This window comes from Scylla paramamosain, chromosome 8, assembly GCF_035594125.1.
Source record: "Scylla paramamosain isolate STU-SP2022 chromosome 8, ASM3559412v1, whole genome shotgun sequence".
Lineage (NCBI taxonomy): Eukaryota > Metazoa > Arthropoda > Malacostraca > Decapoda > Portunidae > Scylla > Scylla paramamosain.
In genome coordinates, this window is record NC_087158.1 from 11,675,257 (window position 1) to 11,700,366 (window position 25,110).

Consider the following 25,110-nt stretch of genomic DNA (forward strand, 5'->3'; position numbering starts at 1 on the left):
ACTTCATAATAATAATAATAATGATAATAATAATTAAGATATAATTACTATTATTACTATTTTTTATTTATTTATTTATTTATTCATTTTTTTTTTTTACATAGGTATCTTTCCCAAGTCATCCACCTCTTCTCCTTGGCACTGGTCTCCTCTCTTAGGTTGCTGTCTCTTCTCCAAGGCACATCTCTGCCACAAATCTTTTTTTTCTCAAGACATCTTTCTTCTCAGTGGTCCCCAAGGTATGTTTCTTCTCCAAGGACATCTTTTTCTCTTTTAAGAAGCTAATGGTGTTTCTCTCCTCATGGTTGTCAACAGTGCAGATTCCACCACCAATGGTCCTCCTTGTAATGTGTTGCTTTATTTAATAGCCCTTAATATATCATATATGTATTAGTGACATCATATAATGTATTAGTGACATGTACATTACACTGCTCTTTTTCAAAGTTGGGTGCTTTTAGAGGAGTGCTAACTGAGGTACATTATGTACATCATATTCATGTATCTAGGTACACACTCTCCACATGGGACATCCTCATCCATTCCCTGTAATTTTCATTGTAAGAAGACTGCATTCCTCTGTATAATCCTATGCCTTAAGATCCAGAGCTCCATAACCAGAGGAAATTAGATAACAAAGGGATGATGTGGATAGTGAAAGGTATTCCCTGCATCCTCACTCCTGGTGGTGTGTGTGTAGTGGTGGAGTGTAATGAATGTCATGAGTTCATTCTTTCTCAGGTTTTCTCGACTAGGAGTGGGGGTGCAGGGGATAATCCTCACTTCATGGGAATTGTTACTATTATCTTTTCTTGTATCCTTGTGAACATTATCATTTTTTCTTTTCAGATAATTCAAAATTGGAGGGCAGTGTGGTTATAGGACAATTAAAGGCTGATAAAAAAACTCTGACACTGGTCATCTTGGCTTAACTGGTAACATGTTGGACTTGAATATGTCACATGTGTCCTGCCACCAATTCATTCTTTCAGTGACAGACTATAGTCACTTCATACCCCCTTGATGTTCCAAAAGAAGGAATCTATTGTAGTAGTTCTGATTCTTTTCTTTGATTTTTTAGTAGTTTGATAAGTTCCTGTCATGGGGACTATCTCAATTAAGTCAAGGAATTTGAGAGATTGGCAATAATGCTTAGTGATCTCAAGACTACACTTTAGGTGGTGGTTGTAGTCTTCCTGAAAAGTTTGAATAGCATGATTCGTCTTTTTGGCAGTGCATAGTGGCATCCCAAGTCACTAATAAGCAATTGGGTGGGTGTTTACAACTGAATGACTAGAAGTTGATTCTGGCTTTCAGCAGTTTCTGGAAGGGAGAAGAAGCATTCTCTAGTATTTCTAACCAGTATTGCATGCCCTTACTGTTGTGCCACTGTGACTCAGTAAAGCAGGACTGTAAAATATTTTGAGGCAAATGAAGGTGGAATAGCAAACCTCCTCATCCCCCTCATCATTACTGGGGGAAACGTACAAGACTGCTTTACACCAGTATTATATTTTGCTAAGTTATAGGAAAACCTAAGTCAAGCTATGAAGGTTATATTGGGGGTGATAATGAAAATAAAGAATTATGGAAATAAGTAAATAAAATCATATAAATAAATAAAGGTAAAAATGTTGGGTTGATATTAGTTTTGCAGGGTCAGTAACAGACTCTTACCAAATCTCATAGATGTATTTGGAGGGAGTTTTTATGCCACTCTTTATAAAATACAAAAATAGTAAAACTTTAACTATATTTCAGTTTTTAGGAAAATATAAATAGAACATATATCTGTCACATTTCAAGATTTACCTAATTTGCCCAAGTGTAATTAAACATGAACCAAATTTTTCAATATTTAGTGACATTACTCAGAAAAAGGAAAAGTTTATAATTAAGGAGCTAGGTGAAGATGAAGGTAGAATATCAGATGTAGAAAGAAATTAAGCAAAATTATCATGGGAGTCTAGTACTATAATGAATAGATTATCAACAATAGCAATGAAATGATTAGATAATATAGCATGAAGATATTGCATATATATTATTTGAAAGTAAATTGAATTAACATGAAATGAAAAAGTAAGACAGTGCAAGATGCCATGAATTTGATGCAACAAAGTTTAATTTACATTTTCTTAGGGCAGATACAAATATCTTTAATTAAAACAGAAGTATTTAATTGCCACTAGTTTCACAATTCACTAGCATAGAAGTCATCTGAATTGTCACTTTCATCATCTGAATCCAGAAGATGTTTGTTCACGTTTGTGTCACGATATTTGAGAGATGATGATGGAGGTGGGAGCCCAATTTTTTCTGTTTTTATCTTTCCAAGTTGTTCTCTGGCATTTGATAGAGCTCTTTCCTGGAACAAAGAGAAAGGCCAATAAATAGATGAACAAACTCTTAACATTCATGGCTTTTGCATATATGGAGGGCTGTAATGTTAATGTAAAGAATGCAATCTATTTTTTTCCCTGATATAAATATCTGTTCTATCTGTTCTATATACTAGGTCAGCAACCCCACACAGGATGACCCTGACAAAGAACCACATGCTCAGCTCACACATATCATTTGCACTCTTAGCCTCATCAGCTCCCAGTGAAAAGCAGAATCTTGTGGACCACTGTATTACACCCAAGGAGCTTAGGCATAGTACAGCTGGCCACATAACATCTAAAGCAAGGCCTGACATAAATGTAACATGAATATATGAACTGCTGCCAGTGCTGTGTTTTCATGCATAACTTACCTTTTCTTTGACAAGGAATTCTCGCTCTAGTTTCAATGCCTCGTGCTGGGGGATGCTCTTTGTGGTGCCACTGCTTGGGCGAGCTGTGTGATGCACCAGGCCAGGGATGGGCTGAGGGTTGCTGATGGGCCTGAGGATAAAACACAGCCATCAGTAATTTCATCAAGGATTGTTACATTCAAAACAATCATTTGCTTGGTAGCACAATGGTCTGTCTTGATAAAGAGCCTCATAACTAAATAATGACAATGCGTGAAAATGTTCAATTAAAATCTTCCCTCTTCATTAATAAAATATAACTATAAAGATTTGAATATGAATTGACTTCATTAATAAAATATAAATATAAAGATTTAAATATGAATTGAACTGGTGAAAAAGAGCATCCATGTATCATTTAAATATAGAATCTATGAATATAAGAAATTAATCTATAATACATTAAGTAAGGGGATGTAAGATCAACACCAATAGCAGATAGGAAAATGATAAACATTCACATGAAAGGAAAAGAATACCTACTGAGAACTTTAATACAGGCACAGAAAATAGGGGATATATGATTAATTCAATAAGGAAATGTGCTTTGTCTGGGCCATCCATGTGAGATTACTGGTCTGGTATACAGATAGGAAATGTTCATGAATGAGTAAAGCTACAGCCAATGTTAAACCATTCTTCTTAGTGTTGCTACACACCTGAAGGGCTTGAAGGAGTCTTTCAAAGGACCATTTCGTTTCCTCATTTCTTCTAATATTTGATTCCTTTTGTCCCCAAAGTCATATGACTGAGACTCCTGCTCAGCATCCTGGAGCTCCAGCCGTCTCAACTCTTGGGCAATGGCATTTGTTGGGTCTTCATTTTCCTCTCTGAAAAATCAAATCATAATAATACTGAAGTTCATATTTAAAGTTTCCTCTCTGAGAAATCAAATCATAATAATACTGAAGTTCATATTTAAAGCTACTTTGTTAATTTAACAGTACTTTAATGTTAACAATATAGATGTGCATGAAAGGAGAATTAAAACATCACATTCCAACTGAACTATAGCATATTTTGGACATTTTTTTGTGGCATGTGAAATATTAACAACAAACAAAACTGGAGGCACAGTGCAACAAGCAGTGTCAGATCAAATTGAAATGTAACAGAAGAGGCAAATGATTTAGTCATCCTATGTGACCAACACCAAATACTGACAACTTTTAAGAATTTTCCCATTTCATGTATCATGTGATATGAATATGAAAAAAAAAAGAATAAATAAACAGATAAAAAAATTCTGCTTAAAACTGATAAATAAACAGATAAAAAAATTCTGCTTAAAACTGATAGAACCTTTTATTATTGAATTAACAATGAAGTCAAATAAAGATGTGGTTGTCAGCTTAGCAGCATGCCTTTCCATCCACCTATTGCTACTGCAGCCCATTAGCATAAGAACTTAAGGAAGCTGCAAGAAGCCAGTTTGCCTATATGTAGCAGTCCCTGCATAAGACATAAATCTTTCTATCCGTCATCTGTTTCCATAGATTTATTAAATCTCCTTTAAAAGTCTTCCACGAATTCTGCACTAACAATATGATTACTGAGTGCATTCCAGTCATTGACCATTTTGACAACTAAGTTTTTTTTTTTATCTCTGACTATTATTACAACTAGCCAGGTTCCAAAGCCTTTTCTTCCCAGACAAATGTCAAAAGTGGAAAACTGATGTAAACAGAAATGAAGGTATGAATACTTGAACTTCAGCACAGCAAAGGAAAAAAGTTGCATGTGTAGGATAATGCAGCTACCACAGCCACCACAGCCACCACAAACTAGAAAAATCACAGCTCTTGGGTTGGTGAAACAGTGTACATCATTATATTGTGCCAATGTGAAAGAAAATTTTACGGCTTTAGAAGGTGCAATAAGCAAGAATTTACTGTGCAGCACATGTTTTACAATTATAACTCACACTGTCCCATTCTGTGTGTGTGCAGGCTTCTTGACGCATGAGGAGTGGTAGGCCATGAGTTTCAGCGGATCTAGCTTGTCCTCGCGTTCATCTTCATCATCATCACTGTCTAACTCTTCTTGGTTGTTCTCATTCTTTCTTCTACTCTTCCATTCTGAGAAGGTAAATATATTCCATGTAAGCATACATTATAAAATGTTTTCAGTTTAGTGTGTTTATAGTCCTGTCACTTTCTCTGTTATATACGTGACATCCTATATTTGATAAGATACTTCACATTATAAAATGACTGCACAAAAAACATTCAAATCAGTGAGTGAATTTACAGGAAATATTAAACTTGCTCAATATATATTTTAATTTGGGAATAACAACCTACCCAGTGCATTAATATCTGCTGGAATATCTTTTCTAAATTCACTTTTACTTTGTTCACGTGCCTTCTTCAGAGCTTCAACAACAATTTCTCGATGTTCCTTCAATTTTTCTCCTTTGTCTTTCAGCTTTGATGATAAGAATCTGAAAAATACAAGAACAGTATAATCTACTACCCACAGTACCAGGGACTCTGCATACATGTAATGAGCACCCATACAACTAGAATTCTATGGCAAGTGTAAAAGAATGCCACTGGTGTTCCCCTCTTGTGAGGTGATTTTACCAAGTTAGCTTTACTGGTCTTTGGTTAGATATGCTTTTTGATACAAATTAGAGGCATGTCTTTATGATAACTCTTTTGTAATTAAGGTATAACTCTTTTGTAATTAAGGTGAAATCCTCAGTTTTTTTTTAGTTAACTGCATAAATTAATTTATTATTTTATGTAGTAGTGTCACAAAAAAAAAAAATTAGCTAAAATACTGAGGAAATATTTGACCCTGAAATATTTAATTGAGTTTTAGTATTCACATTAATTTTAGCATTTTTCTATGAAAAGAATAATCCTATAAAATTAGTCATCTTAAAAATTTATATTCAGACTCTGGCTGTCTTGGTCTTGTTAAACATCATGGGTTTGACTTGGCTTATATATAGGCTAGTTTATGACAAATTGTGACTGACTGGTTGTTCTATATATATATATATATATATATATATATATATATATATATATATATATATATATATATATATATATATATATATATATATATATATATATATAATCAATACTTTTATTTATTCATAAAAAATGCTGGTTGTGTCAATGTTGATACCATCGCTGGAGTTCATCAGAATATGCTAACAATCACATTTCGTGCTTTAAGATACTGGAAGCAAATTTTGAATTAGAGTTGAATGAATTTTTCTTGTAAAGACTTGTGTTTTTAAAATGCTGAGAAATTGATCCGAAGGATGACCATGAGAAAAAAACTGGGCCTTGAACAGCAAACAGCTACATGTTCCTTATCAAATCAAATCAAGGGCTGAGTGGACTTCAGTTGTCCTTGACTGTCCTGCCACAACACTGTCTTTACATTTGTCACACACAGTGTTGTTCCAGTGATGCTAACACTGGTAGGTCTTTTATTTTGGACAGATACAAGGGCAGTGAGAGGAAAAGGTGGGCAGGTTGATGGGACATGGCCACTCGTGCCTTGCTCATTGAACTGAGTGGGATGTCCCCAGGAAGCCTAGGTCTGCATAGGTCATAACCCAGCTGTCTTGAGTTGTCATGCATTGCAGTGATAGTCATGGGTCTGTTAGTCAACAAACTATTAATTGGTAGATAATCATTCTCTGTAACTTAGAAAAGAGTTTAGCAAATCACTTCAACTTTGACAAGAATTAGTAGTATTACTACAGTTTCAATCAATACACTGTACATAACCATAGTCCTTTGCAGGATGTACATCTCACTGTTTAGAACACTTCTAGCCCCATTTTACCCAGTTGGAAATTAATAATAACTTCAGGTGAGAATTTAGAAGTTTAAATCAGTTCTAGCTTAGATCCACCATCAGTCGTCTCTTGAAGGATACTGAGTGTGTTCATACGTTTGTTATCAATAGTGCACATGCTCAATGGTGACATGATGTTGAATCACGTGTTAAGACCAATGATGATGATTCACCTGCTGTGAATCGTCACATGGAAATTTGTTGGCCAATCACATATAAGCACATATGTTTAGAGGAGGAAGGAAAACCTGGGACTACCTGTGCTGCGTCAGTTAGACCATGGCTACGGAAGAGATGTGTGCTGGCTGTGAATATACAAACTGGCAGTTTACTGCCAATTTTCCTCAATTTCTTCTTAAGGATTTTTTTTTGTTAAGTAATTACTGTTGGTACGTAGTGATGACTGACAGAATGTAGGAAGTTATAAAATATTACGTTACTTTAGTTTACCTTATGGGGATGTTAGGAGGTTAGGTTAGGTAATGTTAAGTTAGATTAGTGACCTTAAGGGAGGGATCCAGAGCCCCTTAAGGTTAGGTTGGTTACATTAGGATAGTTTAGAAATTTCCTGTTTTCGAAATATGTCGTTTGTCATCCTTAGACTTTTAATGAATGTCAAAAATGTTTCATTTTGGCTTTCCCAACTCAAAAACCCCACATTCAAAGCAAGTCCCTATGCTAGTTGGCTATAGTGAAAGAGATAAGGAGGATGGGAGCACTGGTTGAAACTGCAAATTTACTGAGTTATCAAAACACTTCTGGGAAATTTAGTCTTGCTAACTTTGGTTAGTTTAAACATGACTGATCAACAAAGACAATAAGCATTCTGTGACTCAGTATATCTGTCCACTCTTGATGATGGACAGCATCATGATTGCTGAACACAAGTTGGATATGCTCCACTTAGCCCCAACGCATTTGTTTAGTAAATGCCAATCCTCTCAGACTCCCTGAAAATCTTAGTTTGCACTAGGCAATACTATTACTATGATCTAACCATTTTATCCTGAGTGTTTAGGTGTTGTTCTTTCCGGGGATTTCTCGGCCTGCAGCTCTGCCAAGCTCATAACAGGATATATCAAAGTCCTGAAGCAGTGTCTTACTTGTTATTCAGAATGCGATCCTGTCGCTCAATGATTTCTTCAAGTTGTGCAATACTCTTCTTACTCAGGTCACCTATTTGTCCCTCCTTCAGCTTTGGATCTCGTATGAACACATCATCCCCTTTGTCTGGGAGAGTCTTCCAGGTGCGGTTGACAAGCTTCAACACAGGGACCTGCTCCGTGGCTGAGGTGCTTTTCTCGGGTTGTGCGGTAAAGTTCATCGTGCTTGTGATGTGTTGATGTTTTGACTGAACGTTGTTGTGTGACTTTGCGAGAGTCCTTCTTTGTAACAGCACTTCTATACCTGCGTGTTTCTTTACTGATTACCTTTATTTTCTTTATTTTTTTCACACTTTTTATTTTCTATTTATTTTTTTATTGATTTTAATATATGTTGGATGCCATAACAGTAAATGTCCCAGATTACTAGTATAACAGTAATGTCCAGTCATTAGTATAGTAGCATATTTTAATTTCGTTTCCATTATTCTCTGTTTGATTCAAAGTTATCATTTTTGTAAAGAGGACTACCTGATAGCATTTCTTGGAAAGTTATCTGTATCCTTCTTAGAGGAAATAAGTACGCAAACCGGGTCACTATTCTCCAAACTTGCCACTATGAAATAAAATAATGGGTAAACGTGTACCTGCAATTTTTAGGTTTCAGCAGTTCCGAATTCTTATATAATGATAATACATTGCTAAATTTAGGCTGCAAGGTCAGCATGACTTGTATACTTCATTGACCATTTTTTAGACTCCGCTACTCTCAGGGCTATACTCAAGGAATATCCTACGTTTGCTCCCAGGCTGTAGGATCTTTATGCAATAAGGTGTGCAATATCTGTATTTATTTATTTACTTATATTCTTGTAATGTATACTATATTTTTACATTTTTTATACTCTACTCTTAAGAGTTTGCCCAGGGGGTGGGTGGCAAGGTCCGTCCTCCTCCTCTGTTGTATTTCATTATTAATGCAACAATAAATGTATCAATCAATCAATCAATCCATACATTGTTTGGTTTTCCTGGATCTTCAATAGTTGATCAGTCATACACAATTTCCTGAGGAATATAATTTCTGGTGAATTCTCTTTTCTGGGGAATTCACTTATCTTACTGTTTCCGACATGATTTGGTCGTCCTGTACAAATATGTTCGAATTCCGATTCCCGACACGATGCACATGACGTTTCAGGCAGGCCTGCCAACTATACCGGAATTGCTCGAATAGTTATTGTGAAATTTAACTTTCTCGAGAGAAATAATACAAGGGTATCTAGCCAACATCCTACGCACAGGGAGGTAGCCGCGGCAAGGCGTCCACGCCCCAACACACTCCCTGACCATGATACACTTACCTCGCATCTCGGAGGTATATAAACAACAATGAATGATCTTACTAGTAACTGTGAAGCGAACAACACCAGGACGCTCGACCCTCCTCACTATACCAAATTTTCCATGGAGTCCCCGTGTCTCAATCCTCTACCGAGGCTCATTAAGAAAACACAATTATTTCTCAATATTTCTATTACTCATCGCACTCTTTAATTTATAATCAGTGCAGATGTATGCTTAATTTAACTAAAACGTAAATTGGTATATATATATATATATATATATATATATATATATATATATATATATATATATATATATATATATATATATATATATATATATATATATATATATATATATATATATATATATATATATATATATATATATATATATATATATATATATATATATATATATATATATATATATATATATATATACAGCTTAAATAAAAATAACGAAACCATAAACTCAAAAGACAACACTGACTCAATGCTTTGGTACGAAATACTACGTGGTTATTTCTCGTCACTCTCCAATTCCTCTGCAGCAGAGGGAAGAGGGCGTTTGACATTATCTGGGAGTAGAATAGGTTCTCGAAGTCGCGTACGTAAGGTGCTGCTGAGGTAGTGACGAAAGTACTGCAGTGGTGGGCTGGCAGGAATGGTGGCTGTGGGGGTGATGCAGTGAACAGTCATGGCAAGAGTATTGGAGTGGTAGGCTGTAATCGAGGAGTGATTGTGGTAGTGTGGTAAGCAGGCCACGAGGTTACTGCAGAGATGGGCTGGGAGGAGTGATGGTTGTAGGCAGTGTACTCGTAGGTGGTGAGCAGAAGTAAACCGCACGTCGGTGACCACCATTCCTCCAAACTAGAGGTAGGTAGTATGTTTTTTCACTTTTTTTTTTTTTTAACGTAACTTGTCAATAGTCTTCGCAGCCATTTCATAATTATTGTGTTGGAGGTTCAAAGTAACAGTTTTGGTTTACCCGTACCACCGCTTGACAGCACTGAGGAGCGTGGTGGCCAGCTACATAGGGTGTCTTGGTTCAGCTAGTAATGTTTAGGACTAAAAACCGCTTTTAGTTCCTCCTCCTCTCATCATCATCATAATCACAATCATCACAAACAAGTTCTGTACCGAATGTTGAGAGAGAGAGAGAGAGAGAGAGAGAGAGAGAGAGAGAGGGAGAGAGAGAGAGACCAACAATTAAAATAAATCGCTTTGGAGGTGTGCTGTTGAAAAAGGCGAAGGCTCCACCCACATCTACAACTACGCCAGCCAATGCTCTTCAAAACGCGTCACTTACAATTGTTGTTGATCTTGTACTTTAGTCTTAAATAGTAATATTAATAGTTAAAATAAATTATTTATTTTGTTTAAGCCCTTAGGTTTTCATCGTTTTCGTAGTGTAGTGGTTATCACGTGCGCCTCACACGCGCAAGGTCCCCGGTTCGATCCCGGGCGAAAACACAGCTTTTTATCTTAGCTGTTAATGTTACTCTGCTGTCCTGGCTGTGAAGGATGGCGCCCTTGACCCTACACATCATTGGTATTTTTTTTTTTTCCTCATCCATTCACCTTCAGGAGTGACGCTTGACTTTGCATCTTTCTTACCTATTTATCTGGAGGTGTCTGGGTACTTTTCTCCTGAAAAAGAGTGTCATTGAAGAGAACCCTGAGTCCCAAGCTTATAACAGTTCAGTTATGAGTCGGTTTCAAGCACGTGTGGGGAAGTGGTACCAGAGGCAATTATTAACATGAAAAAAAAAATATACAGATTGTGAATTAGAGTCCGAACACTGGGCTTTTATTAAGAAAGTTTTCAAAGACCATAGAGGTGATTATTTGGGTTCTCGTGTTAACTGATTCAGGGGAAAGCAGATGTTTGGGGAGAGGGAGAGAGAGAGAGAGAGAGAGAGAGAGGGTTTTGCAGATGTTTGGGGAGAGAGAGAGAGAGAGAGAGAGAGAGAGAGAGAGAGAGAGAGAGAGAGAGCAAAAAGTGGGAATAAAACCAAACTTGAAAAGGGAGAGACCCTTCATTGTAAGTGTGTCCATCAGAAGAAGACAGGAGCCAAACTCTCCTTTCTTCCTCTGATGGTCACACACAGAAGGGTGACTGTCTCATCCTGTTCAATTTTGGTTCAATCCTTCACTCTGCTCTCTCTCTCTCTCTCTCTCTCTCTCTCTCTCTCTCTCTCTCTCTCTCTCTCTCTCTCTCTCTCTCTGACTAATGTTTTTTTTTTTTTACCTCCACAGCTAGTGTAATATTCATCTTGTCATGACTTTTATACTGATACTAATTAATATTTTACTGATATAATAAAATATAAATTATCAGTGTATGTAGGTAATTTATTTTGGTAGTATTATAATTCACATCAATCTATTTCACTAGTTCATTCACAATGGTTTCCAAACTGAGGCACAATCATACTCTTATCAGTGTGTCTAAGTGCTTTCTACTTTACTCATCATCAAATTTTAGATGTTCTTTACACAGAGCATCACACACCTCCCTATCGTGTAGCTTCTTATTTATTTCACTTACCCCTCTTCTACTTTTATACCTCCTTATTTATTTTTTGTAGATTTTTTGAAATATTTATTATTATTATTATTATTATTATTATTATTATTATTATTATTATTATTATTATTATTATTATTATTATTTCATTTTATTTTTTTTTACATTAATTGTTTCTTTGGGGTGATCAACTTTATGCCTTTGCCAAGCCAAAAGGGCTGTGCTCTATGCCATCCTTAGATATCTGATCCATAACTTAGTGTTGACAGAAGACTCCTTTTCATAGCTTTACTGTGTTCCTATGACACCACAACTTTTCACAGCTCTAATTTCTCCATCCATCTTGCCAAATTTATACAACTTGATCCCCAGATGCTAAACCCCTTCATTTCTTCCATTTCCTCTCTCATGTTCTCACAATTTCATATGGTTGGTATAATCATCCTATACACTTTTGTATTTCCCTTTTCTCACAAACAGTAAATATTTGTTGTATTGCCATTATTTTATAAAAAAAAAATTTGTCTTTCATTAGTACACACACACACACACACACACACACACACACACACACACACACACACACACACACACACACACACACATTATTTAATAGATAGGGCAATCAACTTCTAATTGTTTCTTTTATTTTTAATTTACATTTGTGAAGTTCTTTTCAGGGATGTTACTTTATATGACTATTTGTAGGGAAGTGTAGTCTTTTTTATTAACAGTTATGTCTGTCATTCATGTGTCATGGTGAAGACTGGAATTTCAACTAGATTGTATTTTCCAGAGTAGTTGGTGTATGGTGATGCCACTGCCAACATATATGCAGCCATTTCTTCTGTGATGATCCTGTGTGCACTACTGGCTCTGTTCATCATTCAAGCCTTCAAGGAATGTTCAGCCAATTGTGCCAAGTAAGACCAGGTTTGTAAGTCGTCTTCATGTCCAGCAATGGGTACTCCAATTTGAGTGTTGTATTTCACAACTTTTATGTTTGTGTATGGTTTCCTGTTATTTATATGTATACAGTACTAGTCAAAAGTATACAGACCCTACTTTCCCACTTATCTTGTCAATAAATACGTTGAGGAACATATATGAATGAATGTGTTTAGTTTACATTTTAATATTTGGTAGATTGCCTTTTTTTTTATCTTTATGCTCTCAAGATGCCTAAGAAGTGACAGAGCAAGGTTCTTGAGTGCATCAGGTGAGATATTGTACCAGTACTCATGAATGGCTGCCTCAAGCTTGGGTACTGAACTGACATCCTTTCCCTGTAAATCTCTCCTGATAATGTGCTGCAAGTTTTCAATAGGATTAAAATCTGGGCTATTGCCCGACCAGTCCTTTATAAAGGGTACCATGCAGTCTTTGAGCCACTGGACCACAGATTTTGGTATGTGGGCAGGGGCACCATTTTTGTTGGAAGATGCTGGTCTTGGTGAGCTCAAAAGAATCAGGCAGATAGATGATCACACAGCAGCTTCAGGTAGACATGATGGGTAACAGTGATGTTCTTTGGAAGAGCAAGAAGTTTCCCCAGACGCCTCCCAGTAAAGCAACTTCACATCACATGTGAGTCTAGATGTTTTACAGTGCTTTGCACATAACGAGGGTTAAGGGGGTTGCTGCCTTTTCCCTGGTACATTCCTGCTCCATGGTTGCATGTAATGTCAAATGTAGCCTCATCTGACCAGGCAATGAGAACCAGTCCTCCTCACTCCAGGCAAGATATTTCATGCAAAAAGCAACCCTGCAATCTCTCTGTGCATTTCACAGAAGAGGTCTCTTCCTTGGTGTGTGGCTTGTGTACGAGTAACTTAACTTCAGTACATGACATGACATGGTACACACAGAAGTCTCCCCAAACACTTCAGGGTTGCTCTCCTTCAAAGATCTTGCTGTTGTTCATGGATTTGACTCTAAGGTATGCTCTATGATGTTTGAAACCCTTTGAGAATTCTTCCTAGGACCTCCTGCTCTACATTTCTGGGATAGTGTCTCCAGCCCTCCTCCCTCCTAAAATTGCCTCATGTATGTCTTGACTTTGGACTTGGCCACATTCAACAATTTACTGGTTTCTTTAGTTCCATGGTTTGCCTTCTTTAGTCCAATGATTGGGCAATTATTTTAGTCGGTTCCTTTGTAGGTGACATGGCAATGATACTGTAGCAAATAATCTAGTCAGCCATAGAAACATCCCATTTTCTCTCATATTCAGGGTACACTAAAACTTACGCGCTTCTCAGAACCAGTAATGTAAACACAAGTCACCGCTCCAAGCACTCCGTTTTCTCTTATATGTTTTCAGCCTCCCGTTCTCTTTCTACTGCACAGATTTTTCGTCTTTCATCTCTTCTTCCTCATTTTTTTATACATACACATTCTGTGCACGCTTTTCGACACATACGTTACACGTCTTTTCTATACATCATATTACTCCTTTCTTCACACAGACATACACACACACATTCACTCTCTTTGTCCATATCTTTATGTAAATCATTTTTTATGTTCAGTATTTCTTGTGTACATGTTCATGTTTTTGTTAAATAAAGTTAGAGAGAGTTTAACCAGTCTAACAAGTGGCTATAAATACAACCTTAGCTGGTGAACAAAAAGAGTTAAGAGATTAAAGGACTTGCAACTGCTGACGGTTACCTGTCGGTTTTCTCTTCTCTATCTCTGGCGAGTTAAGAGATTAAAGGACTTGCAACTGCTGACGGTTACCTGTCGGTTTTCTCTTCTCACATTCCTGGCGGCTTCCACCTAGATCACTAGAAATGGTGACTCGGAGTTAGACCGTAGTGGCCAGCTCCACCAATGCTGTGTCCCAGGTTCTTTAGCACTATAGCGTCGCCACAGCTATAGGTACCTCGCCCAGGTCAGCCCCCGCCTGACACGGACCACCACGGCCAAACCGCCACTCAGCCTGGCCCAGCCGTGACCCACCGACGCCACCCAGCCCGGCCAGCCGCCACGTGACACACACACACCGTCACCCAGCCCGGCAGCCGTGGTCACCGCCGCTGCCTCACCAGTCACCAGCCACCCTCTCTCGCAGCTGTGACTCACCACGCCTCGCCAGCCACCCAGGCCACTGAGGCCACGCTCACCTGCCGCCTCACCACCGCCACCAGGTCACTCCCTCTCCTGCTGCCGTGACCCACCGCGCCAACTCCACCTGCTGCCTGGTCACCTGCCACCCCTGCTACACCTGCTGCCCAGCCTCCATCACCACCACAGCAGCAGCAACACCTCTCCGGCTCACCACGCACGGTCACCGCCACCCGGCCGTGACTCCACTGGCCCTGATTTCGCTTCTCTACAACAGGGCGGCGCCCCCTGCACCGGTACTCCCGTCTTCCGCTCTACAACAGGGCGGCGTTCCCTGCAACGTTCCCCCACCAATGTGTTAGTACTCCCGACCGTCCCTCCCCTCTCCCCCGTCGTCCACCCTCCCCCTGTGTGTGTTAACCCCTGCCCCTAGAAAACTCCCTAGTGTGCATCAGCGCGTACCAACCCCCGTGTGCCAGACACCAACACCTACACACACACACACACACACACAGACTACACACTTCGTTCACGGCAGTGCGTTCCAAGCCGTAAGTGCGAGTGTGGTAAAGTACGTGCCTAGGACCATCACTGCACAGTGGCGCCCAGCAGGCGTCCCTTGCCACCTCTCACTGGCACCTGGCGCCGGAGGAGCCCGCGCCTCGCCGACAGGCGTCACTACACCCTGCTCCACGACTCACATAACAAGCCACCAGGCCCCATCGCACGCCGGCAACAAGAAACGGCCATGGCTCCACCGGACACCGCCTCCCCAGCTCCCCCCTTCAGGGCTCCAGCCTTCAACAGCCACGACCCCAACATGTGGTTTACCATCTTGGAGCTTAACTTCAAGGCAAACAACATCACTGAGGCCTTGAGACAGTTCACTCACGCCTGCACTCTCCTGCCACCCGAGGTCCTCTTGCAAGTCTCGGACGCCATCGCGAAAGCCCCCTCTTCGGACAATCCCTACGACGACCTCAAGCAAGCCGTCCTCAAACGCCTTGCGTCGTCGGTGTCGACACGCTTGCAAGAGCTACTAAAGAAGGAGGAGCTGGGGAATGAAAAGCCATCGGACCTGCTTAGGCGGATGAAGAGGTTGTTGGGCGATCAGCCCAACACAATGGACAAGACCATGTTCGCCCACCTCTTTTATCAGCGACTTCCTCCAGCACTACAGAGCAGCTTATTCAGCGTGAAAGATAAGCTCGACCTAGCAGACCTCGCGCAGCTGGCTGACGACTATATGTCGACAGTTCCGTCGGCAATGCCACCGTCTTCAGTCGCCACTGTCACTGACACAGCAGACGTCCAGCAACTCACCCACATTGTGTCGCAGCTGGCCCTGCAGGTCAGCGCGATGCAGGAACAACTAAATACCCGCCAGCGTCGCCGCCCACCGTCACCTCGACGCCCTCGCTACCGCTCTCGGTCGCGTAGCACTACACGCACCCCGGGCGTCTGCTACTACCACAGCAGGTTCGGTAGCGAGGCCATTAAGTGCACCCAACCCTGCACTTCCAACACCACCCCGGCGTCAAACTAAACGGGCGGACGTTCATGGCGCGTACGATCCGCCAGCCCAAGTCACAGCTACTTCACGTCTACGACCGACGCACCGGAATTAAGTTCCTCGTCGACACCGGCGCCGAGGTCAGTGTCCTGCCTGCCACAGACAGCCAGAAGAGGTTGCCTGTAACCACGCACCTCTATGCAGCCAACGCCTCGAAAATCCCTGTGTACGCGCGGCAGACACTACACCTCGAACTCAACCTCCGCCGCTCCTTCGACTGGACCTTTTACGTGGCAGCTGTGACCCAACCCATCCTAGGCGCCGATTTCCTACGCCACCACGACCTCTTAGTCGACTTGAAGCACGGCACGCTGCTGGATCGTCTCACTTCCCTGCGGACCCGTGGCCGAACGGCACCTGGCGAGAGCACCGGAATCTCCGCAGTCTGCCGAGATAACCCCTTCGCCGCCATCCTCAAGGGTTTCCCAACACTAACACAGCCATACTCAGCCACGCAGCCAGTGAAACATCACGTCCTGCACTACATAGAGACCACCGGACCACCTGTTTTCGCCAAGGCTCGTCGCTTAGCACCAGAACGCTACAAACAGGTCAGGGCCGAGTTTGAGTCTCTGATGCAGCAAGGCATCATCCGCCCAAGCTCCAGCAACTGGTCGTCTGCGCTTCACGTCGTCCCCAAGAAAAACGGTGACATACGCCCTTGCGGGGACTACAGAGCCCTAAACTCCCGCACCGAGATGGACAGGTATCCAGTGCCTAACATTCAGGAGTTTTCCTCACAACTGCACGGCTCTACAATTTTCTCCAGGATCGACCTCGTAAAGGCTTTCCATCAGATCCCCATCAACCCTGAGGACATCCCGAAGATGGCCATAATCACGCCCTTCGGACTATATGAATACACTAGGATGCCCTTCGGTCTCAAGAACGCTGCTCAAACATTCCAGCGCTTCATGGACGAAGTTTTGCGAGGACTGCAGTTCTGCTTCACTTACGTCGACGACATTCTTGTTGCCAGCCCAGACGACGCTGCTCATCGCCAACACCTCGAGCAAGTCTTCACTCGTCTGAAGGACTACGGCATCCAGGTCAACGCCGACAAGTCCGTGTTCGGCGTGCCTTCAGTTGACTTCCTCAGCCACACTGTGTCCTCCTCAGGCTTCACCTCAACTGCAAGTCGCTGTACTGCCATCCAGAATTTCCCGAAGCCAACAACTCAGCGCCAGTTGAAGCAGTTCCTCGGGATGCTGAACTATTACAACAGGTTCATTCCCCGATGCGCGCTCCTCCTCCAGCCTCTCTACGCCTTAGTGAAGCCAGCCAAACGAGGCCAGTCCGTCACCCTTGCCTGGACGCCCGCAGCTGAGGACGCCTTCCTCGCTGCCCGGAAGGCGCTCACATCCACAGCGCTCAGTTTCCCTGCCCCAGACGCCCCTACTTCCATCGCCACAGACGCCTCAGACACCGGAGTTGGAGCAGTGCTACAGCAACACATCGACGGTGCCTGGAAACCCGTCGCCTTCTTCTCCAAGAAACTCAACACTGCCGAGAAGAAGTACAGCGCCTTTGACAAAGAGCTCCTCGCCATCTACAAGGCATTGAAGCACTTCCAGTACTTTGTCGAAGGACGTCAGTTTCATATCTACACTGACCACAAGCCGCTGACGAGCACCTTCATCAAGAACAAGTCATCCTACTCACCACGTCAACTGCGCCACGTAGACTTCATCTCTCAGTTCACCACGGACCTCCGTTACGTGAAAAGTGAAGATAACGCCCCAGCCGATGCCCTGTCACGCAACATCTGTGCCACATCTACCTCTCTCATCGATTACGCCGCCATTGCCGCCGATCAGGCCGACGACGCCGAGCTGCAGCAACTAAAAGAAAACACTGCACTACAGATGAAGAGAGTACAGCTACCAGGCAATCAAGTGCACATCTACGCTGACGTCTCGACCAACACCGTCAGACCATACCTGCCTCAACGGCACAGGTATCCACTCTTCCGTCAGCTGCACGACCTCTCACATCCTGGCATCAGAGCTTCACAACACATGATGACGTCCCGATTCATCTGGACCGCCATCAACAAGGACGTGAGAGACTGGACACGTAGGTGCACCACCTGTCAGGCCTCCAAGGTGACGCGACACACACGCTCCCCTACAGCCACCTTTACGCCAGTCTCCACACGCTTCGAACACGTCCATATCGACCTCGTTGGCCCTCTTCCTTACTCCGACGGCTACCGCTACATCCTCACCTGTGTCGACCGCTTCACTCGCTGGCCAGAAGCTGCACCACTGACTGACATCTCCACTGACACCGTTGCACGTGCCTTTATCAGCACGTGGATCTCACGCTTCGGTGTTCCTGTCAGCCTCACTTCTGACCGCGGCGGCCAGTTTGAGTCCAGTGTCTGGAACAAACTGATGACACTACTCGGCATTCGACGATACAGGACTGCCAGCTACCATCCTCAGGCCAACACTACAGTGGAACGTTTCCACCGCCAGCTGAAGTCGTCACTGATGGCCTCCAGCGACCAACTCGAGAAGTGGAACGCCACCTTACCCCTCGTCCTCCTCGGCATCCGGACGTCCCTCAAGCAGGACCTTCACCACTCTTCTGCCGAGCTCGTATACGGCACCACTCTTCGACTCCCTGGCGAGCTCCTTACCAGCTCACCCGACGCCGGCCCCTGCAGCGTCCAAGACTTCGCCAGCAGTCTTAAGGAGTCGATGAGAAGCCTGCAGCCGGTGCAACCTCGCACGCACCCCGCCAAGACCTTCGTCAGCCAGGACCTCGAAGACTGCACACACGTCTTCGTCAGGGTTGACGCTGTCCGTAAACCACTACAGCGCCCCTACGAAGGCCCCTTCGAGGTCCTCCGCAGGACGAGGAAAAACATCACCATCAACAGAAACGGCTCTTCCGACGTCATAGCCATAGACCGAGTCAAGCCCGCCTACATCCTGCACACCCCGACGGCACCTCACGACCCGACATCGCCGGCCACGCCTTCAGCACCACGCGCCACAGCTAAGCAGCACGTATCGTTCGTCGTGCCTCCTCACTCGGGGGAAGTTATGTAGCAAATAATCTAGTCAGCCATAGAAACATCCCATTTTCTCTCATATTCAGGGTACACTAAAACTTACGCGCTTCTCAGAACCAGTAATGTAAACACAAGTCACCGCTCCAAGCACTCCGTTTTCTCTTATATGTTTTCAGCCTCCCGTTCTCTTTCTACTGCACAGATTTTTCGTCTTTCATCTCTTCTTCCTCATTTTTTTATACATACACATTCTGTGCACGCTTTTCGACACATACGTTACACGTCTTTTCTATACATCATATTACTCCTTTCTTCACACAGACATACACACACACATTCACTCTCTTTGTCCATATCTTTATGTAAATCATTTTTTATGTTCAGTATTTCTTGTGTACATGTTCATGTTTTTGTTAAATAAAGTTAGAGAGAGTTTAACCAGTCTAACAAGTGGCTATAAATACAACCTTAGCTGGTGAACAAAAAGAGTTAAGAGATTAAAGGACTTGCAACTGCTGACGGTTACCTGTCGGTTTTCTCTTCTCTATCTCTGGCGAGTTAAGAGATTAAAGGACTTGCAACTGCTGACGGTTACCTGTCGGTTTTCTCTTCTCATATTCCTGGCGGCTTCCACCTAGATCACTAGAATACAGCCCTTAAAGAAATCAAGAAAATCAGTGCGAAAAAAGGCAAGGTCCCAAAGAGGGAGGGTACCTAAGCATCCATTCCCCACAGTGGCGTAAGTGCTTTAGGCTGAGTTATCTCTACTGCTTCACTCTGCTGGCCCAGTGTGATGGCGGGAAGTTGCCAGTTACTTAGTATGTACATAACTTTATCTTGGAGAACACCATCTTTTTTTTTGCCGTAAGAATGCCACTCCAAGGGATAGGGGCCACATACTTTTGACTTGCAGTGTAGATCATTAGCTATATTTTCAAGTATGCAGTGTTGGATTATATTCACATACATGGAATGTTATGTGAGGCTGTGCAACAGATTATATTTGTTGTCCTTTGCTTTGATTCTGTGTTTGTACAAGATGCAAACTAGAATTCATTGTGGGGACAAATACATGTATAGTGAAGGATATTTTGAGAGAAGGTATATGTGCTACCTTAGGACACCTTATAGGTTAAATATCTCAGCTGTAGGAAGATACACCATAGTTATAGGAGAAGAGAGAATGGAGGAGATAAATGAAATATTTGAGGAGAGTGTTGTGTAGCTAAATATAGTAGGATGGATGAAGAAATGAGAGTTGTGAATGGTAGGATCACTTAAAGGGGATATAAAAGGAAATGTGTCTGTGGATGTGAAGAGAGGGCTAAGGAATAGTATTTTACCAACTCTCACATTTATCAGAGACAAAGATGTGGAATGGAGTACCTGAGTCAAGAGTTTGTGTCATAGAAATGAGTTATTTGAGATGGGCTTGTGGAGTGACAAGATAAGAGGGTGAGAGCAAGGAAAATGTATGCGAGAGGTATGGTTTGAGCATCTGTGCAAATGAAGTGAAATATGGGGTGATAGAATGGGTGAAAAGAAATACTATAATATGGTTTGATTATATTGAGAGGATGAATAATGGAGAGTGTATAGAAAGTTTGTGTGAATGAAATAGAAAGTCTTAGCAGGATAGAAAGGTTGCTTAGAAGGTAGAAGGATAGGGTAAAGGAGTACATGTGTGAAAGGGGTTTGTAGAGGCTGAATGCTTGGAACAAGTAGGAGAAATGATGTGTTTAGGTAGGGAGAGGTAAAGGGTAAAGGATGCTAAAGAGTAGAGTGCATTTGTGAAAGAGCTGCTATGTTCTGTTTATTCCTTGTTTGGTATTACAATCTAAATGACTTTTGTAACCTCATTGTAATGACTATAGGAGCTTGAGGCAGCTATCTCGCTGTTCTTTATAAAAAAGTTTTCTATGTTTTGTGGTTTACTTGTTATGTAATGGCTCTTTTAGCATTGGGTAGTAAAATGATGATGGATCACAAACAAGTTGAATTTTCAAGTCAAAGATGAGTTATAAATAGTGCTGCTTTTTATTGCTGTTTTCATAGAATTGACAAGCTATTGTAAATGGAGAAAAAAAGGCATGTGATGTAAATAAATATTTCTGCTGAACACAGTGGTATATTTTATATATTTAATAAAATGGAAAAGAAGGAAGGGAGGGTAGTAACTTTTAACAAGATTGGACTAGTCTAAAGTTATTCTGCAGTATGAGGTGATAGACAGCCAAATGTAATGTAGAATTCAGCTTTATTGTGAATCTAAGTACACCCTTCTGTTCAGGAAAAAATTATTCCAGCACCTGCCACACCTTTTGCTCATGGCAGCTGGTCAATTTGATGAAAAAATCAGAAAAATGTGTAATTATTTGTGATTCCATCTTTGACATTAGCTTGCATTATTACATACATTTATTAGTTATATATTTTCAACACATTAGTAATTCACCACTACTGTCCAGTGATGAAAAAGCCATGTTAGTAAACATGGATGAACTACAGAGAACAGAAGCCAAACTTGTGGAGTGGGCAGCTTTAGGGTAAGCAAGAGACAAGTTGCCTTAGCATGTGATGCAGTTAACAATGTTACTAAAGTAAATTAGGCTCCAATTACAAGCTAAGCATGAACAGACTGTTATTGTAGAGATAATGTTATTGCAGAGATAGTGGCTGAACATGCAAGAATAAAGCGTTTTGATTGGAAGAGGTGGAAGCTCTTCTGCTGACACCGCCACCTCTGTGGATGGTCTCAGATGAAGTAAAGTGTGAAGAGAGTTGGTTTGGTGCAATTTTTGTTTGTTAGCAGGCAGGTTTGGTCCAAAATAAGCCTTGAGTATAAGGATTGCCTTGTAGGAGAACCCTGTATATGCAACACTTGCTGTCTGTGAACCATTCATTAAGTCCTAGGTCCAATAGGTGTAAATAGCACTATTGATTTAACTACTAAATACCCATGTAAACTAAATATAATTAATTGTACTCGTATACATACAGGAGCTCATATGTGTGAGGTGCCCCATAAATTTAGTCTAATTATGAGCCAGATATGTCTAACTACTATTTCTACCTTGGCAAAAAAAAAAAAAAAAAAAAGTTGAAAACTACCAGCTTTATTATTTATTGTAAATGATCATATTAGATGAAAGTTCAGTAATACAGATTGACCATGACTAATCTGGCACTGCTTTTTTGGTTTGTATAATTTTAAATTTCCCAGGTTGTTACACCAATGTGCTGTTGATGCTGTTTGTTAGATTTGTTGGAATGATGATAAAATGTATTGAAATTTTGTCTTGGTGTACATCAAGTTGGGAAAAAGGTCTGAGGAAGCAGTGTAATAGTGAAACAGAAGCAGTACAAGAATAACCAAAGCAAGAGGTGAATGATCCAAGAAGTGTTACAAAACAAAATAGGTTGCAGGAAGGAGCAGCTACTTGCTGCATAAACAGCTGGCATAATTTCCAAACACATGGAGGCCATTCCAGTTATTATTAAACCTGCTCGGTTTTAGCTTCAGCCATGGCTCCACTGAATAAAGGAGAATACTTCCCATTGTGTATATTGTACATTATCCATAAAAGATACTCGTAAAATTTGGTGTGTCTTGTGAAGCTTGTGTGAATTGTGCAGTGTTTGCTTTTTTGACTGACACAAAGAACAGTTGTTTCCATTAAATAGAAATTTCTCATTTCTTTGTTAACAGTTTCAGCCATAAATGAAATATCAGTATTGTTATTGGCAGAAAAAAGTGGTGTCAGTACAACCCCACTTTATTGTTAATGAATTTGTACTGATTTATGGTGTATTTTAAAGGCAGGATGAGGTGGTTAGCTGTTGGGCTAACTCTTTGTAATCCAGCACCTTACAGGTTCCAGTGATGCCAGATTAGTGATGGGCAACCTGTATTTCAAAATGAAGAAAATTACATTCTATATTATTGGTATTACTGAAAATATTTTTTCATAATTTGTATGTATGAGGATTGTATGAGAAGGCTATATTGCCAGAATCTTTCATCTGTTCAATATGTTATTCTTGTACTTCAGGATCAGTCTGAAATGAAAGCAACACCTAAGTTGTTATTGCACTACTGATGTAATTTTTTTTACCATTGCCCAATGCAAATGTGTATATACTGTTAAAAGGATATTTTTGTGCATTAGTCATGTGAACTTCATTGTCTATTCTTTCATCTGTTGAAACCCATTGCTGAATAATGTATTTCATTAAGTTGATCTAGAGGCCAAGGTATCATACTTCAAATATTACTAATTACCTTACCAGCAACTAACATTGCCCTCCCTAAGGATTCCTATATGACTAACTTAAACTTCTTTCTGCAGGCATGTACTGCCAATTGTGTTGAGATGAAAGGTCAAGCAGCAAGCAGGAGACCGAAGGCATTAGAATGTACACTTGTGACCACTGTGGAAGATATTCTTTGGTTGGGCTGCTGCTAACAAACATCCTCTCCTGTGCTGGCAACAGAAGAATGAGGAGCATCTGCAGAGTTCACTTGTAAAGGTGCATTTTCATAAGAGTGGACTTATGAGAGTCTAAGGAAAATATATGGTAGTCTGTTCACTGGAAGCTGAGGCAAGCAAGCTGTGTGAGCACTGATTGACTACTGTTATGTATATAAAATCACAACTGTTCTGCTGTTTTTAATGTGTTTATATATTTAGGTTGCAGTTAGTGTCATTATGTAAATATTACTACTAGAATGGGAATAATTATAACATTCAAGCTGGTGTTAAGTAATAAATTGGTACACAAAATACATGCATTGCTGATCTGTGAAGTACATAAGATAAGCAGCACTGCTGCTACACAGCCACCACTTAAGTACACAATGCCTCTTATTTGTTTAAACTGTATAACAATAATTCAACTGTAATAATAATGCTACCAAAACTGAGGAGGTAATGTATGGTGACTAATTCCAACTCATGACTCATGTACTTCTCAGCAGTGTCAGCAATATATTCATTGAGGTTTTGTGTATTATTAATTCTGTTTCTTTTTACAGGCTTGTATGTCATGATTACTAAGTATAGATTTGATTTGACATGATAAAATGCTGCAACTACAACTTTACATAAGGTTTATAAACCATAGTTAAAACAATAAAAGCTACAGGTTTATATATATATATATATATATATATATATATATATATATATATATATATATATATATATATATATATATATATATATATATATATATATATATATATATGCTTCTAGTAGGCAGGCAGTGCTTAGCCTAGTTACACATGGGTTACTTATCCATTACAGCTTGCAGCTAACAGAGAATGGAGAAGCATTTTTGGTGTGTAAGAATTTGGGCGTTATGAGTGCAGGAGAAACGTGGAATGTACACTGAATGGATTAAGATTGACATTTGTGGCTGGTGTCTTCCAAGCAAGGACCTTGAGTTGTCAAACATAGTCAGTGAATGCCAATCTTGCATCATGGTGGCTCATATTATTTGGCGAGTGCATTTTGTTATGGACTCTCAGCTAACATAAAAAATGGGCTAGGACAAATTTAATTATTGGCATTGCAAGACCATCAATCTTCCTCATTCACACCTATAGTATCAGTAGCAAGTGTTAATTACCAATATCAGTATTCATTGTCTCTTTGGTGATGTGTAAATTGGCTCTGTTTTCAGAGCGAAATTCATTTTACTCCATGCTGTAGTGTTTGTAGTGACAAGTGGTAGGCAGAGAGACTCACGGTGCTATCATTCAATCATAGATCTTCACATGTCAGGCAGGCTCAAATGGTGTTGATGTAGCAAAACGTGTATTAGAAAACTTGAAACATGC

At 40.8% G+C, this 25,110-nt stretch overlaps 1 protein-coding gene, 1 long non-coding RNA gene and 1 other non-coding gene across 3 annotated transcripts; 2 read left to right on the forward strand and 1 right to left on the reverse strand.

The window, feature by feature from the left end:
- Positions 1 to 1,673: 1,673 nt before the first annotated feature.
- On the reverse strand, positions 1,674 to 8,698 carry LOC135102791 (uncharacterized). The gene is made up of 6 exons (XM_064008309.1): positions 7,726 to 8,698; positions 5,101 to 5,240; positions 4,722 to 4,875; positions 3,457 to 3,627; positions 2,759 to 2,888; positions 1,674 to 2,368 (listed from the first exon to the last, which is right to left on the reverse strand). Exons 1-6 carry the CDS (start codon positions 7,944 to 7,946, stop codon positions 2,195 to 2,197), a joined length of 990 nt encoding a protein of 329 aa, XP_063864379.1. The 5' UTR covers positions 7,947 to 8,698; the 3' UTR covers positions 1,674 to 2,194.
- An 885-nt stretch (positions 8,699 to 9,583) lies between these two features.
- On the forward strand, positions 9,584 to 24,423 carry LOC135102793 (uncharacterized). Its single transcript, XR_010269787.1, has 3 exons — positions 9,584 to 9,950; positions 12,401 to 12,537; positions 23,618 to 24,423. It is a non-coding gene; the product is annotated as an uncharacterized LOC135102793 (long non-coding RNA).
- On the forward strand, positions 10,475 to 10,547 carry Trnav-cac (transfer RNA valine (anticodon CAC)). Its single transcript has one exon. It is a non-coding gene; the product is annotated as a tRNA-Val (tRNA).
- Positions 24,424 to 25,110: the final 687 nt, after the last annotated feature.

Coding starts and splice junctions, on each gene's coding strand:
- LOC135102791 (XM_064008309.1), bottom strand. CDS start 7,946: ATGAACTTTACCGCACAACCCGAGAAAAGCACCTCAGCCACGGAGCAG. Junction 4,876..5,100: donor AGCAGATATTAATGCACTGG/GTAGGTTGTTAT, acceptor TTACCTTCTCAG/AATGGAAGAGTAGAAGAAAG. Junction 2,889..3,456: donor GACTCCTTCAAGCCCTTCAG/GTGTGTAGCAAC, acceptor TTTTATCCTCAG/GCCCATCAGCAACCCTCAGC.